A 12,819-nucleotide genomic window follows, 5' to 3' on the forward strand; every position below is an offset into this window, starting at 1 on the left:
ACTGTATGACATAAAATAAAGTACATATATCTATATGGTATTTAGTTGTGTCCCACTTTAATTGATTTTAAGCAAGTCAGACACCTTTGGATAAATAAATTAATAAAAAGTTCGTGGGTAGAATTCTACCCACAAGGGTCTGAACGTAATTTTTATCTAAGGTATTTTGAGGGCTAATAAGAGAATGTAAACATATTTACCAAAAGCTGTTGAGTACCAAATACAGATCCACGTATTACACGGCGATCGTACATAACATTGCGGTAGGGCTGCGGGGCAGTATCCCTGTAACAAAAAATCATGGAAGCAAATTAATTATGTTTGTATGTACATGTTAATATAAATTACAATGCATAAAGTAATAATTTAAAAAAACATTAAATATGAACACATCAGCTAAGCTGCCGAAAACTGAATTAAATGCTTTATAAATCCAAACTGAAAACCAAATACAGCTTTTATCCGTACATCTTCTAGTCGAACCCATCTAGCCACAATTAAAATAATGCCGTTATAGAACATATAATTACATGTTGCACAAATGCACTTTAAGCGAAAGGTTAGGTTAGGTTATCTTGTCTGCCCTCAACCCTCACAGGAAAAGGGCTCACTTAGGCCACCATGGGCCCATTGTGATGCCATATTAGAAACTTCTCACGTCCCTGCTTTACCTCAAAAATTGAACCAATTTGTAGCTTTGATGAAGCGCACAAAGTAGTAGATATTGGCCTAAGCCAGTTGAAGTCAGACATTCAAAAGAATAGTGGGGGATCGAGCATCGACGAGCCCTCACCAAAGCACGACAGTCGCATAGATAATGCTCCACGCTTTCTATTTCCTTCTCATCATGGCAGCTACGACAGTAGTCGTTTGACTGCAAGCCCATTCTGGCAACGTGGACACCCATCACGCAGTGCTCGGTGAGAACTCCAATGACATATCGGAGCAGTGAACGCTCCACGAGGCAACCTAAGCTAAATATGTCTTGCTATCCTGAACGTAGGCTCGGTAGACCATCTTGTATTTGCACCTTTGATAAAGTTATTCTACAGCCAGAGTTTGCAGGAAGATAGTGGAATGCGCGCATTACGAGAGGTACTGATTGCTGACAGTAAGGTTTCTTTCCTTCATCTGCAACACAGTTGCCAGGTTTGTCTTTATGGCCTGGCACCCGTACAACATTAGTGAAGTACGTCCACATTCCATGACAATCTTCGATGCAGATTTATCTCAGTTAAGTGTTTTAATAATCAGAAAAGATAGTTACCGCATGCAGACTAATAACAGAAGCGATCAGCCATCTTACAGCTGCGTTGATTGCGGTTAGTTCAGCTTGAAAAACGCTACACAGATCTGGCAGACGAAAACTAAGGCTAAGTGAGAGTTCTTGTGAGTATACCCCACTTCCTACCTTTAGATCCATAGATCCATTGGTGCCATCAGTGTACATGGCTGCCGAATCAAAATACGAGATCAGGATTAATTCATCCCTTGAGGGGATGCCTGTCTGGAAGGTAGCCGCCTGAAGTCTACTAGAAGATCTTCCCAGAATATTATTCACAAGTTGAAATAAATCATAAAATTAAAGACCTAAATAATTGAAAACAATCAAATAATTATGTTAATCATGTAAATAAAAAAATTCAAAAATAATTGAAAGTAATCAAAAATAACAAAATAATCATGTAATTAAACTTACTGGTACTTAATCATTAAACTGTTACGAAAAAAAAACCTGTTTTAATTAAGAATAATTATGATTATTAATCATTATTTAACAGGTCTGCTCTAAAAATTTAATTTCAATAATAATAAAATACATTAAATATTTGAAATAAAATATATCAAATAAAATAAATTAAATAATAAAAAAGCCCATGAAGTTTTCCATGTACATATTTTATATGAAAAAAAAAAACACTTTTTCTTAGTAATAGTATAGAATTCTAGAAAATAAATATTTTTTGATCAGAAAACTAAATTTCTCTTTAGGAGATTTCCAACAACAATGCCCAATTGTTTATTTTACCATTTTTTATATTGACGATTTTTATGGGTATCCCATTAAATTTTTTGGGGTTCTTGGGGAACATATAAAAAATAATTAATATTAAAAAATGGTTAAATAAACAATTAAGTATTGTTATTGGAGGTCTCCTAAAGATAAAGAGAGTTTTCCGATCGAAAAATTTAAGAACACAATACCATTTCTATGAAAGTGTTTTTGCTTATAACAGGTGATTTTTTAAGAGCTTGATAACTTTTTTTAAAAAAAAAATAAAATACATGGACAACTTCATGGGCTTTGAGGTAGTTCTAAATATATATTTTTTTTATAAAAAATATGGGTATTTTTTCCATTTAGTAAAACCCTAGGGGGTGAGAGCTTAACATTTTAAACTTTTTTCCCCCCGAATGTACCTATGGACCACCCTTGTACGCTTTCAATGCGGAAATGTTATTGATGTTTGAAAAACAACCGCCGCCCACCGATTTTAACACTAGAAATAGTAAATAGTAGTGATCCCTGGGTGAGTGGGAAGCACATTTAGCATATTGGGACGAGACTCTACATATTGAATTTAAAGAAATCATAGATGGAGCAAAAGAGTTTGCTTTCTCCTCAGAATCCTCGAAGGGGTTCTTATTTTGAGTTCTCAGAGTTTTCGGGCCGATGTGGTGTAGTGGTCTTTTACAGGGTTGAGTGTGACACCAAACGCATTTTGCACAGTGTAAGGGCAACATTTTTTGGAAGCAACGAAATCACCGTTAACTTTTGCCAACTGCAAATACATGTTTCTATGATTTTCTATGATATTTCAATAAAAATGCGTATGACCCATGGTGAAATAATACCAGGTATAGCAATTAGAGCGAGAAGAAAGATTTGACACTAGCTTATTTGAAAATTCGCCTTTGAAAATTTCTATGAGATAGCCGAATGTTAAGAGAATAAACCCTGATTTTAATTTCACCATGCGTATGGCCTAGAATTCAAAAAAAATAATAATTTTTTTACTATCAAATATTTAAGGGCGTTGACGCATGATCCGCCCAGGGCGCCTTTATACCCACAATTTTGATGAGTACACTGTTGAAGAAATTAATTTGTTGGCCTGTATAAGTATAATTTATCTATAGAATTCAGCTCAATGTTTTGCTAACCTTCCTACAAGTCTTCTGTATGTGCATACATATGGGCTACATACACATACATATATACATACATACATATGTACATATCTACTTAAATTTTAAGATCATCGCCTTTGCAGCACGAAGTTCAGAAATAAAATAGCCATGGAGAACCTGAACTGATGACCTATGCAAATTTCTAACGAGCGCCGAATATGTTTGTGCAATTTGCATGTCTTGCAGTAAGTAGCGCATAGCCGGAAGTTATGTACATATGTATGTACTTCAAGTTGCACCTCCTTCATTTGGGAGGAAAGAGGATTCGTACGGAGACGAGGAAATAAAAAGCTAAAACTCAAGTTTGTATTTAACTACATATGTAGATACATATGTATGCACGTATTAGGGATGTGGCGAATGTGGAATTATAGGCGGATGCGGATGTCTGAAAGCTAATATGGTGTTTACATGAGGAGATTGGGCAGGTTCAGAAGGCGCAGCAGTTGAGCACCACCGTTGCTAAAAAATCAGTGATCGTTATGCGTCCTCGGAACGGCTTGATACATTAGCTGTCAAATTCAACCAAATTCCAAATTTTATCTAACTTACGTAAAGCCTTCTAAATTTTATCAGATAGGCTTCAGTGTTTGAGATAATATTTGATATTTGAAATTTGCTTTGGGTCGCTTCGAGATCATTTAGAAGCAAACTTATGTTATACGAGTATATTTTAAAAGGGAAAACCAATTAAATTTTAAAGTTTAAATATATATGTAAATAATATACGATACAGAAAAAAAATTCGCAATATATTTTAAAGTGTTTTAAATTTTTTTTAAATTTATTTATATGACACCAGCAGACCCGGCGAACTTCGTCCCGCCCAAAAGTATTTTGTTTTTTTATTGAACTTTTTCCTCTTCACTCCCTGGCGGAAACATTATCAGGTTGGATGGTGAATATGTCCATGAAACTGTGTAGTATAGTTGGTGGCAATTTCAAAATAGATCTGATTTAAAACTTTTCGTGTAAAATCCTGTAAAAATGTCAAATAGCAAGATTTTAAACGAACGTACCTATTGACTAACCAACATTTAACAGAACTGTTGCGAACGGTTTTAGCTGATTTTCTTTAATACCTACATTGGAATAATAATAAAATTAATGTTTTTCATTTCTAATAATAATTTTATTTTAAAAATGAAATTTTTGGTTTGTTTTTCTTATGGCTCTCTGTAGCTTTTAGAATTTACATTTGGCTCTTTTCGGCCTTGGCCTTGCCCACCCCTTTACGGCATATTTTCACACCTAACAAATATGCACAAAAAAAAAATCATAAAAATCGTTTAAGCGGCTTAGGAGGAGTACGATCACAAACACCGGGACACGAGACTTTTATTTACTAGACTTATGATGTAATGGCCTTATTCATAAAAATAGAGTAGGTTTAAAGGGTTGATGTTTTCATGAATTTTTCAATTTATAAACCTTTTTAAAAGCTACTTTATTTTTTATGAATAAGGCCATTACATCATAAGTCTAGTAAATAAAAGTCTCGTGTCCCGGTGTTTGTGATCGTACTCCTCCTAAGCCGCTTAAACGATTTTTATGATTTTTNCGTCCCTCGGCAGGCAATGGCAAACCTCCGAGTGTATTTCTGCCATGAAAAACAGCTTCTCATAAAAATACAATCGCCGTTCGGAGTCGGCGTAAAACTGTAGGTCCCTCCGCTTTGTGTGACAACATCAAGGCGCACGCCACAAATCGGAGGAGAATCTCGGCCAAACACTAACATATGTGTAAGCGCCAATCTATTATTATTATTATTAAGGCCATAAAGCTATATCTAAATGAGCACAACAACAACTATCCAAACCGAGCCCAGTGTTTTTATTATTTTCTCCTTCTTCATTGGCGCTATAGTCACTTAAGCTGTTTTGGTCGAGTTCCAGCATGCCGTCGTTTCTTTTTCTAGTCAACTAGCGCCAATCAGAAACACCAAGAAAAGCTAAGTTCCTTTCCACCTAGTCTTTCAAAGGAAGAATAATTGACTATTATTGAAAAATTATAACAGTAAATTTAAGAAGCTCAATTTGTAACAGCACACAATTTAATTGAGGGAAACTAATTAATAAAACTTAATTTTGAGTCGTAGATAAGGATTCTGTATTCTGTTTTCTAGATCAGGTAATTTTCACAAGACATTTTCATTTCTATAGAAAAAATCAAATTTTAACAGGGAGAAGTAAAAAAAAAAATTTTTGTAATCTTTTTTGTTTCTTCTTTTACAAAAAAATCAAGCTACTAACGAAGAATATCGATTGATAAATAAAAAAGTTGTGAATGGCCAAATGAAAATGGATGATAATTTTTTTTATGAAATATGAGCAGGAAAGAATGTCACTCATACGCCATGCACAAGTATCTTATATTAAACGATCAATTCTTATAACATATACTAGCCAATGCCCGCTTTCTTCGCGGCGCCTAATAAGATCTTTTGCGTTGGCCAATACAAAAAGAGCGTTTAAAAGCAAAAGCGGTCTGTAAAGTAAACATTTTTAGTTTAAATTGAAACGAATAAAGAGCAGAATCCTCCTCATACATAGGCCAATAGTAGTAGCGCTGTGATACCATATAGAGTACTAATCCCTTTCGATCTCATGAGTTTTACCGATGGTCTTATTTCCACCTGTGAGATCTCTGCCAAGCGTGCGTAATATTCTTCTATGATCTTGCACCTTCAACATTGGTCCTGACCCCCCCACAGGATGAAAAGTTTTCCCGTAAATTGACTAAATGAGTCGTGTGATCTCTTAAATACCGTTCAATTGAAGCCATTGATATACGTACCGCGGTCCTTCTTGGACGGATGTGGTCGAATCTTTCCTTGTCGATTCGCCACTTTTACAATTCGTCTTAATATTTATAAATTGGTTTCTTTGAGTCTTACTGCTGCATTAACGGCCGCCCCAAGCAATTTCCTCAATCGGAGGTAAATGCAAGATCGCATTAAGGGTGTATGAGGGCGTCTTTACATGCATACTTAAACGAAGATATATAGCTCGACTGCAGCGCAATCCATTAGGTGCCTTTTCTGCAAAACCACTGCTTGTCATGAAATGAATACGCATTATGAATTTCAACCAGATTTTATAAAATATAGCTGGTCATTTTTAGGAAACAAAGTTTTTATTATACAGGCATCTCACTTTGTGCATTTGAACGAAATCGGTTAATAAATACGAATTTTATAAGTAACTCTACTCCAGCGCCACCAGCGTGTTGTCCAATAGGCTATAATAGGAATATATGCAAGGCAAGGCCGTATTTAGGGGGGGGGGGGNTTTTGGGGGGGGGGGGGGGATATGAAAAAGGTAAAACGAACTTCAAAAAAAGACATATTTTTTAATTTTGTTATGAACTTCCTTTATGTACAATGTGAAGGTCCAATTAAAGATATAAAAAAAATACATACAGTGGTAAAAAAATTATAGTTTTAACGTATTATATTTGTTGTTATTGAACTTTTGCTATATTTAAAAAAAATATAGTTCGTTCTTTAAAAAAAAACCCGTGGAAATTCATGTTTCCAAATTTGAGCAGTCCACTTGCAAAGGCGCTATGTAAAAAACTTGTATTTATACGAATGTTGGTAAAGAACCAGGGTTCGTATTTGCACACACATGCTCTGCTCACACACACGCCAGAAACACATTCAACTTGTACTCACTGCTCATACACATGTGTGTGCATAAGTGGAAAACAAACTCTGCTCACAGAAAAGTGTGTGCTGTTTGTTATTAAGCACATGCACATGTGTGTGAGCCGATTTTTGTACAAATTTCAGCCCATGCACATGCACATAATATATTTTTAAAAGAATTTGTTTATTAAACGTTATTTTTTGAAAGACAATTCAATAAAAAGTGAGATGTTGTTTGTTTTTTATATGACAGAAAACATATTAAAAAATTATTTTAAGATTTGAGTTAGAAATCGAAGTGTATAAGTTTCTCTACGCAAAGCACACACATGTGCGTGTGCTTTATATTAATAAAAATAAAGTACACACATGTGCCCGTGCTTTTTACCAAACGGCACACACATGTGATGTGAGCAAGTTTTTAATTTTTTATATGCACAGCACACGTGTGTGAGCGTAAAATGTTAGGATGTGCTGCGCATGTGTGTGCAAATACGAACCCTGTAAAGAACGAACTATAAAAAACTAACCGAAATTAAATAACAACAAAAATAATATTTTAAAACTTGTCAAAATTTGGTGCGGCTATAATTTTTTCGACTACTGTACATAAGTTGGCTATGATTACTCGGCCGTGATATCATAGTTGCACAATGCCACTCATAATTGACTTACAAACAAACTACGGGCAGGAATTTCAAGATTTTAACCCTGTTTTTATGAAAAATTTTGTTTTTATCAGTATTTTTCTTTTAATCAAGATACAGTATTGGACATATCTATAGCACCCCCCTTTCAAAGCGATATTGTTTGCCACTTATGTTTAATTATTTGTTTTTAAGAATTTTCAATTAAAATACAGTTCGTTTTCCAACAAAACCCATATAAACCAATGTTTTAAACTTTTTAAAAGACCGCAAAAAAGTGCGACAAACTTTCCCTTAAATTTCAAACTTTTTTCTCAGAAGCTCTAGAATTTTTTTGAGTACACAGTTTTATAGCGCATTCAATTTTGTCCAATAATGTGCAAGTTTCAAGTCGCTAAAGATTACCGTTGATTTTTTAGAATTTTTTTTGTCTCATTTGCTTCCATATAACGACTAAACACAATTTATTTTTATATGGCAGAAACCCGCAACATCCTCGGCGAAAAAAATTCTAAAAAATCAACGGTAATTTTTAGCCACTTGAAACTTGCACATTATTAGACTAAAATTGAATGGGCTATACAACTGTGTATTCAAAAAAAATCTACCGCTTCTGAGAAAAAAGTTTGAAATTTGGGTGAAAATTTGTTGCACTTTTTTGCGGTCTTTTAAAAAGTTTTAAACTTGAGTTTATGTGAGTTTTGTAAGAGAATGAACTGCATTTTAATTGAAAATTCTTAAAAATAAATAAACAAACATGAGTGGCAAACAATATCACTTTGAAATGGGGGTGCTATTGTATTGACCAATACTGTATGTTGAAATAAAAGTGAAACTAAAAAAAAATTTGCCAGAACCCTCCGAAAAAAATTCCAGGCTACGGCCCTGATGCAAGGTATAACCTCCAACAATTTGACTGGGTTTTGAGTTTAGTCCGAACAACGAAAACGGCTATTATTTTATTTATGTATGTACATATATGTTTAGAATGAGAAAAAATCATCATGAAAGTAATAAACGTTTCGAATTTGCATTAATAAAATCGGTTCGGTATCGGGTCCGTTTTTCGCAAATGCATCATATTTAAGTCATCTGCGTCTCAAGAATAAATATCTTTTGAAGACAATAATTCAAAATCAGTTCTACTTACAAGATTTAGTAACAGAGAAAAATTACTGAAAAGTTAAAAACGTAATTTTTTACACAAAAAACGTCCAAACGTCAACAGGATACAAAAAACGTCTAAATGACGTTAAAAACGTCAACCTGGCAGCGCTGCTCCGAACGAAGAAAACGGCTATTATTTTACATATTTATTATTTTACGTATATATGTCACGTGTGTTTTTTTATTTCTTAAGAAAAAAATCGAACCGCATGGTCCTTAAATGTACGGAATCAAAGGGAGTTATGTGACAAAAGTGGAAATTGGTTTTATTCTTTTATTACACATATGATTTGGCGCCAAACGACCTTTTGTTTACTTTAAACAGATTTATTTTTGGAGCTATTTTCGTTTGAATATGATTTCGTTCTGCACTTCACAGATTTTTTTTCGTATAATTAATAAAAACCGGAAAAATATCTAAAACTATATGTTCTGCCTAATGGCAACAAATAGTTAACAAAATTAACAAAGAATGGGCAAAGATCACCTATGTAGCTACAACCACAATATGTGAGTGTGTTTTCAAATGTTCACTTTGATTACGCGATTGGCGCATTTGTAGAGATAATAGTTAGAGAGTTGTTTGAAAATTTTTCGATTGAGTTAAACTCATTCTCGATAAAAATTTCTAGACAATATCACTGTGATCGATCTAACATACCTACTTTTAAGTTTGTTTAAAAAATATTTTTCTGTTAAAAAATTTTAAATCGCTAAAATGGAAAAACTAAAAATGACTCTGTTTGGAAAAAATCATGCTACTTTTTCCTTATTGTAGGTTTTAAATTTATCTGCCCTTTAAACACAAATTTTGTTCTGAAGAAAAGGCCAAATAAATTTCAAAACCTACCTGAGAAAACGGCACTTAAACTTTGCGCTGATAAAATGCTACTTAAATATGAAGATTTTCTAACTTCTTTTAAAAAAAAATTAAAATCAATCAGAAACGTAATTGTTCTTACTATAAACGTCAACAAAAGTACTGTATATTAGTAGATATTCATTCAATTACGCGCATATTAAAATGACAGCGTTCGTTCTGAAAAAGCATCCGTGAAGTACACTTCAAGATAAAAACCAAAAAAAAAGATGACGTCACGCACACAGCTGATTCTGTCAAAATCGCAAAGAGCGGATTAGCGGTACCGCGATTGGCGCAACCTCTATTTCTCTCAATCGTGCATAATATGATTTTGTTAATTTCTTCCTTTTGACCACTTTTCCCCTCTTTTTCCCATACCGGCAAGTAATTATAATATCACAGTAAAGGTAAAAGAAAAAAAAAAAATAAGAATAGAAATTCATCTGATCAAAAGATGATTGTACCTAAAATCAAGTAAGTGCACCTAATGTACCTTTATGCCATGTTCGCATCGACATCGAAAACATGTTTTCCTTGCTATAACTGGTTTTCGACCTAAAACTTGTGTTTTCGTCCATGTAAAATCTGTCAAACAAAAATCAGTTTTCACTGAAGACTACTTGAAACTCACGTTCTACTCATTCCAATCGGTGTCTTCACTAGTATTTTAGATAAATTTATAGAAGTGGAAATCATATTTTATCATCTTTAATACGCTTTTTGGGATTTATTGTCAATTGGCTGGCCAAATTAAAATATGTACAAAAGGAGAAGGTTGCTAATGGTAAGGAAATGAAAGACAAAGATTTTGATTTTGTTTTTTTTTTCGTAGCAAAACTGTAAAAAAGGGATGAAGAAAATCCCTGGTATGTACACTTACATATACATACTCAGATGTGAACAGATAAATACGCGCGTAACAAATTTTTGTATGAAAATATTATTTTTAATACGAACATATTTAAACGCTAATCAAATATACATAAACTATTAATTTTTACTAAGCGTTATTTCCCACAGTGTATATGTAGATTTTCTTAGGTGGGAAAAGTACACTCGCACACTGTAATATACCCTAACTGGAAATTTTTACCACCATAAAAAAATCAATTAAAATTCGGGTGCCATAATAATGGCCACATTTACATTCACACATTCATATGTATATCTATACATAAATAAATGTAAATTGTGGTGTTGGGGTCGATGATTACCTTTTTGCGCGACGCTGTTGAAGTTGTTCCTGAAATTGTTGTTTGGTGAGATGTACACCACCAGCTAAGGGCAAACGAGAGCGAGGGGGCGACTGACCACTCCGTGTGCCATTTAAAATCGCAGTTGCAGCCAAATTTCCATTTGTATTCGAACTCGGATTTGCACTATTCAACGTTGGCCGTGTTGCCGCCTTATTGTCGGCGGCTATCGTTGTTGACGCTATGGAGCTGTCACGAGGTTTGGCCTTGCTAGCAACGGATGTGACGACATCGTTGCTGGCCAACACCACAGGATGTGAAGAATATGCATAGACGTGCGGTCTCAGAAACCATGGAATGGGTGGCTCTTTTGGGGGTGGCAAGAATACACCAGTCGGTACCGTTGTTATGAAGAGTGGACGTTTAATCACGTGGTCTTGCTGACTTGTCTATGTATGTATGTTCATGAAGTGAGAAAAAAGTAAGGGGTTTAGGAGAAAGGCACTGCTATAGAAATGTACTAAGTATATTGCAAGCTATCAGAATTTTCACATTTTGTATTAATCTGCTTAGGAAAGTATGTAATCGAATAGCGCGAAATTAGTATCAGTTTTTAAAAGAAAAAAAAAATACCCCGCGTACAGGGTTTAATTTGAAAAGTCTGAATTTCTACTCGGGGTTAGTGATAAGTATTTGCATATATTACTTTCCTTAGCATTAATATTCTTGAATTGATATATGTATTCAAGTCTATAGCGCAATTGCTGGAAAAGGTCCAGATCAAAATAAAATACATATATTCTTAAGTATGAAAGGGTCTTCACTTTTTTCTCTTAACTTCTTGACTACATAACTTTTCCAGTAATGCGCGCTTTACCACATATTTATTTAAAGCAAATAGGCCTACATTTGAAGATTGTCTGGACTTGGTCCACACATCTGGAGCTGTTGTTAAATGCAGGCTACGTAGCTTCCGATTCAATTCCTCTCTCAACTTTTCAATCTCTTCGTCGTTTGACCTTCCCGAGGGCAAATGCGTCATTTTGTTCGACATGGTGGAGGAAGAGAAACGATTCTTTTGACGATGAGATTGCTGTAGGGACCACAGCGTTTCTTCATCAGTTGCAACATTCTGGCGAAAGGGCAGCGCCGAATCCCGCTGCTCGTAACGACGTATCGGGCGCACAATTGCGTTTGGCTTACAACTGTCAAATTGGCTGGACAGGTCGTCGTTGTTGAGTACGGTGAAGGATGCAATAGGCTTGTGTGGATATAGACTCGTATTTATCGTTTGAGGGCTGCCGAAACGACTATTAAGGCTGCTGACATGTGGCTGGGGTCGATAGGTGCTGGCGAAAGAGAAATTTTGGTTGCGGACTATTGAGCTGCTGTTTTTTAAGTCCGATTCTGCGACAATTGCAGGTGCCTCGTTGGCTGCATCAGTAACAAGGATGTTGTTGTTTTCGTTATTGGTTTCTGCGTTGGGAGTGGGGTGAATTTCGGCCTTAGGCGAGTTTGGAGGGAGGTGCTCTGGATTTGTGGCATTGGGTTGGGTGTCAAATTTCATAATTTTTGACAGCTCTTTACCACGCAGGTTTTAACACTTCGAGTAACTAACTTAGCACTATTTCAACATAATGAATAACGGGTAAACAACGTAGTTAAAATTTAATATTTTATTCGAGAAATTTAGCACAAATTCACGTAAAGTCCTTTGGTCACTTTAGCTGCGTCAGTAAATCGATACTCGAACGAGTAATACAATTTTAGCAACATTGTGCGATACTAAATGAAAAAAACATATGCGTGCCGATTATTTCAAACGTTCCCACGACCACTAGTGTACTCGTAGCTGTTAGCGTTTAAAAGCAGGCGCACTCCATGGCACACGGCGACCAAATGACCAAAACATAAATGCCGCGCAGTGGCAAGACTCGGTCAGAACGCGGAGCTTAACATTCGGAAAAACGGAAAATGCCGATGGTCAATTGCTTTGTAAAGTGCGGGACTGGGTAAAGGGGGCCAGCTGGCGCACGCAACCAACTATTGTGTTCCTCAGTTGGTCAACAGCTGAGCGGAGTATTTAAATAAAGTGGGTTGCGGAAAGGA

The 12,819-nt window shown here is 35.2% G+C and overlaps 1 protein-coding gene across 1 annotated transcript; it reads right to left on the reverse strand.

The window, feature by feature from the left end:
• Positions 1-200: 200 nt before the first annotated feature.
• On the reverse strand, positions 201-12,584 carry LOC108376819 (uncharacterized; the record flags this gene model as incomplete). The annotated part of the gene is made up of 3 exons (XM_017633059.1): positions 11,618-12,584; positions 10,732-11,159; positions 201-285 (listed from the first exon to the last, which is right to left on the reverse strand). Coding segments are annotated over exons 1-3 (1,173 nt in total), but the record flags the coding sequence as incomplete, so codon positions are not given.
• Positions 12,585-12,819: the final 235 nt, after the last annotated feature.

The sequence above is a fragment of the Rhagoletis zephyria genome, unplaced genomic scaffold (assembly GCF_001687245.7).
Source record: "Rhagoletis zephyria isolate East Lansing unplaced genomic scaffold, Rhagoletis_zephyria_1.1 Rzeph_scaffold_11042, whole genome shotgun sequence".
NCBI classification, from domain to species: Eukaryota; Metazoa; Arthropoda; class Insecta; order Diptera; family Tephritidae; genus Rhagoletis; species Rhagoletis zephyria.